This window comes from Limulus polyphemus, unplaced genomic scaffold (genome assembly GCF_000517525.1).
Source record: "Limulus polyphemus unplaced genomic scaffold, Limulus_polyphemus-2.1.2 Scaffold4205, whole genome shotgun sequence".
In the NCBI taxonomy this organism is placed as follows: domain Eukaryota; kingdom Metazoa; phylum Arthropoda; class Merostomata; order Xiphosura; family Limulidae; genus Limulus; species Limulus polyphemus.
Genome location: NW_013669815.1, coordinates 27943 through 32834, shown reverse-complemented (window position 1 = coordinate 32834; position 4892 = coordinate 27943). Strand labels below are relative to the sequence as shown.

At 31.1% G+C, this 4892-nt stretch overlaps 1 protein-coding gene across 1 annotated transcript in view; it reads right to left on the bottom strand.

The window, feature by feature from the left end:
* Window positions 1-1144: 1144 nt before the first annotated feature.
* LOC106470758 (metallophosphoesterase 1-like) overlaps window positions 1145-4892 on the bottom strand; it is a 15935-nt gene continuing 12187 nt past the window's right edge. Inside the window, exons 7-8 of the mRNA XM_022399393.1 lie at window positions 4390-4530; window positions 1145-3826 (exon numbers count right to left, since the gene is read on the bottom strand). Coding sequence (XP_022255101.1) covers window positions 3653-3826; window positions 4390-4530 — 315 coding nt within the window. The 3' untranslated portion in view covers window positions 1145-3652. The remainder of the gene's footprint in view (window positions 3827-4389; window positions 4531-4892) is intronic.

Here is a 4892-nt window from a genome sequence, read left to right as displayed (position 1 = left end):
TATGGCTTATGTCAGCACTCACAGACACTGTAAATCAACCAATGTTCTATTGTATGGCTTATGTCACAACACTCACAGACACTGTAAATCAACCAATGTTCTATTGTATGGCTTATGTCACAACACTATAAATCTACCAATGTTCTATTATATGGCTTATGTCACAACACTCACAGACACTATAAATCAACCAGTGTTCTATTGTACGGCTTATGTCAACACTCACAGGCACTTTAAATCTACCAATGTTCTATTGTATGGCTTATGTCAACACTCACAGACACTGTAAATCAACCAATGTTCTATTGTATGGCTTATGTCAACACTCACAGGCACTTTAAATCTACCAATGTTCTATTGTACGGCTTACGTCAACACTCACAGGCACTTTAAATCTACCAATGTTCTATTGTATGGCTTATGTCACAACACTGTAAATCAACCAATGTTCTATTGTACGGCTTATGTCACAATACTCAAGATTAGTAATAAGCTACCAAAAAGCTTTGTTAGTAGCAGTAGTAAGTTTAAAACAAACTGTCCATGATATGTTAATGGTGTACATTTATTACTGAAAACACCTAATGGAACAATAAATAATTAACATATCAGCAGTTTTTTAAGCATCACTCATTATACTTTACTGTCTTCATGAGTAGAATGTTTTTCTAGATTTTTGGCATAATAAAATAACCTAGGCATCTATTTGAGATCACTATTTTATTCATAACACTGCTGATTTTCGTATGTAATAAAATAACCTAGGCATCTATTTGAGATTACTATTTTATTCATAACACTGCTGATTTTGGTATGTTTATTTTTTAAGACTATCTACCAAAAACAATCTAGATTTAAACAGATATTTGGGTATCAGAGGGTATTATCAATTTACGTTTGATGTAATACCATTAAAAATTACGAAAACCATTTCACTCTATTAGTGGATTATTTCATAATTACACCAAAGAATTGAAAACAATACTGACTAGATAAGATCACATTTTTCAAAAACTATTTGAATACGAGAAGAAATAATACACAAACATATGATGTGTACCAACGATGCTAAATTGTAGAAATATTGCCTTCTCAATTCTATCTTTTACCTACCACCACAATCACTCTTTGGATGCACGAAACATCAAGTATTTGGCAATTTATTTTTTCAAACAGAGCATACAGAACCCTCTACTTGATATTTTAGACCCTTTTAAAACAAAGTTAAGGAACTACGTTTACACTTAATAAAAGGAAAATATAACTTAAGAGGGAGACTTGAATCAATTTAGTACTAGAAAAATTGGTTTTTCATCTTGGAACGTATATTTGAGGTGTTAATATTTCTGGACTACATACAGATTTACATTATATATATATATATATGATCTACTTTAAAATAACCTGCAAGTTCTACCTTCACTACACCACTTAAATCTTGTGCATCAGACTGAACTTGTATTGGGGTAACTAAAGTACTTAGAAGTTGTTGATATTGCCCAGTGAGTAAGTTTCGATGCATCTTTATCGTCATTGATTGAAGATATACGCAATGTAGTCTAAAGAACAACTTCGCACTGCAGAATTTACATATCAGCAATGGCTAACCGTTCTCTATCTTCTAATTATGGCTTTCGAACAACCGGTGTATTTTTTTTTATTAAACGTAGATAGGAGATAAACTTAGAATAATTAGTTTAGTGGAAATAAAGTGGCTCTTATCCGAGCTTGCTACTACTGATATAATCTCTGGTTCTGTGAATATTCTATGAATTTTATCCCCTTTTTATTTTACCACTGAGTGTAAGTAGTTTCCAATAAATTATAATAACATTGACTGATCTAATGTCGCCCCCATGATGTGACACTTTTATTTTTTTATATACACCACTAGGGCTTGTATCATTCTGTAATATATCACTGAAGCAAGCTTATAATAAAAGTATTTTGTGCGTACATTTTTTTATCACATGAACATTTGTTTTTAATCATTATGAAAAGAACTGAGACAACATCTAAACAGTTGTAAACTCAAACAACTCCATGTTATTCAATACTGAAAGCAAAATAATCTTATATCAAACAAATCATACGACTCATGAGTGAAAACATTTATCTTTCTATGTCCAGTTAATACCAGATAAATCATAATTTACAAGATGTATGCGATTCACTATTACTAACACATCGAAGATCTGAATATATATTACCTAAATCATATATACATACAAATATATATATATTATTTTCATTAACACTAGCATTACGTCCACCTACCTGAAAATATTAAAAGACAAACAAAAAACAATCGCAAAGTTTAATTTTCGATATGAATAAGGTCGTGTCTGAGTGACCATCACAAATCTGAAAGCAAGACACCTTGCAGAAGAGGATAACTAGAAAATACAAACCATTGAGTAACTTATTTTTCACTCTTCTTCAAAATAAAACCAATTATCTATTAAAATGGTGTGTTGACTTTCCTTTTTACAGTTTATTTTCAAACACAGTACAATCTTCTAGCAACGGAAGAATTCTTCTGTCTTCTTTACTTTCTTCCATATAAAGTACGTTAAAAATATTTTCCTATAAGCGGCGACATGTTTTTCAGTATCTTCTACACAAAGGCTACCACTGTATTTCTAACAATACTTCCACAGACAACAATGGATAAATGAAATACAATGCTTTAAGTTCAAACAATGAAAAAAATAAGCTTTTTAATATGAAAGCTCTTGAACCAACTGTTTTATTAGCTTATGAAGGTGAAAAAACAGCAACAAAGGTGTGTTTAATTTCAAAATTTTTATTTTAATATATAGCAAGGCCTTTAAAAAATTGTGGTTCTCGTTTCCCATTCCCCAAAAAATACGATAGAGAGATGGGTAAGTGGGGGTTTTCCCTTTTCCTAGTTGGATGTTTCTAAACTGAGGAGTAAAATAATTGTTTTGCCCCACAGGAAAACAAAAATACTTAAATAAATTTTGTGTAAAACTACTCAAGGGAAGTTAGTGGGGAGGAAGATGAACAACACAACCCACCACCAACAATCATATAGTGGGATTTGATCATCACTTTTATAATGAACCCATGGCCCCAAAGTGCACAACACATTTTTTTTTTATTTTTTGGCAACATGGTGTAAAACACTGAAGCTCAGATCCACTGTCTGCCATGCTGACTGCTCGGCTAAGCTTTGCCCAACAAATTTATAATCGAAGGTAAAAAAAAAAGAATTGGGCGAGGACTTGGAACCAGATTTTTTTTTAGGCCTAAGCTTTTCTACTACTTACAATGATTAGATGAACACATGCCGATAATTCTATTCTACTGTAGAAAGCCTGTATAAAACTACAAAATGACTGAATAAACTATAATGTTAAACAAAATCTTCAGAAATATTTTTAAATTAAAAAACAAATTTCTTCCAATACAGTAAAAATAAGTTCCCCATAACTCCTAGCTTTTCACTTATACTATAAGCTTAAAAAGACTAAGATACAATGATCATACCAGAGTTGAAAAGTGAATTTTATATTTCTCTATAAAGCACATTTGAAGCTCAGACTATGTGAAAAGGGCCTTTCTCTACTGCTAATTTGTTGGGTCTCTAAGTACAAAAATATGTTTTAAATTACTCAATATGCTTGGATTATCTTTTTTCCTTCAGAGTTCTTGTATGTAAGAAACAAAACCACTGCCTTCTTACTTTCATTATTAACCATACTACAATTAAACTACCCCCAACAAAATATAGCATAAATACAGTGTTCTCGACTGGCATGTAACATTTCCTAAGACTGTAGTTGTTTGGTGTAAATATACCCTGTAAAAAAAAACAATAAAACAAATTATCATACTATAATAAATATTTTAAAATATTTATTGAAATTATAGAACTTTACTTGTATTTAAAAACTGTCAGTTTCTTCTTGTTCTTACAAGTCTCACCCCCCTCTTTTAAGATAAAGTAATACAAGATTATTAAACTTGAGAACCATATAACTTTTATAAAACTAGAAATGACACATTTTTACTCTGTCACACAGCCAAGATCTCATGTTACAGATAACTGAAAAAATATATTTTGTTATCAGTTTTGAATATGATCTCTGTCCCAATGATGGCCCAAATAATAAAGATATTGATTTCTCATATCAAATCAACTTAATCAGCTGGTGTTATGGCTGAAGGTTTAACCCATAAAAGAGTTTTAACTTAATCAGTTGGTGTCTACACCTTCAGCCATGTCCATAAAACAGTTTTTATTTAATCAGTTTGTGTCTACACCTTCAGCCATATCTATAAAACAGTTATTAATTAATCTATTGGACACGTCATTGAGGTTACACACACACTCAGGACCTTGGTCAAGTTCACTATACTAACCAGCATGAAACTAGGATTTTTTTTATTTCTCCAACTAAATGATGGAAGTGTCCACTCTGGAATCCCTTCCCAATGCTGAGAAAAACAACCGTGATGAGTATGACCACTGAACATGACTCTTGGGTTGAGAAGTTTTATAATCTAAATAGAACAACAAAGAAAGGAAGCACTTCAAAATGATTTCAACAGAAGAAGCAGTGGCACTAATTAATGTTTCTATATATATTGTAAAATCATTAGGCTTTAAAGATTATAAAATAATTAAACAATGACAATGTAACGGTTAAGAAGCAAAATTATGTAAATTTAATTTAATCAGTTGATGTCTAAACCTTCAGCCATACTCATAAAACAGTTTTAACTTAATCAGCTTTTTATCAACCAAAAACTTGACCAACATACAGATTAAATTCTAATGTGTATTATACATGACTATAAATATGTGTGTGTGTGTGTGTGTGTGTGTGTGTGTGTGTGTGTGTGTGTGTGTGTATATATATATA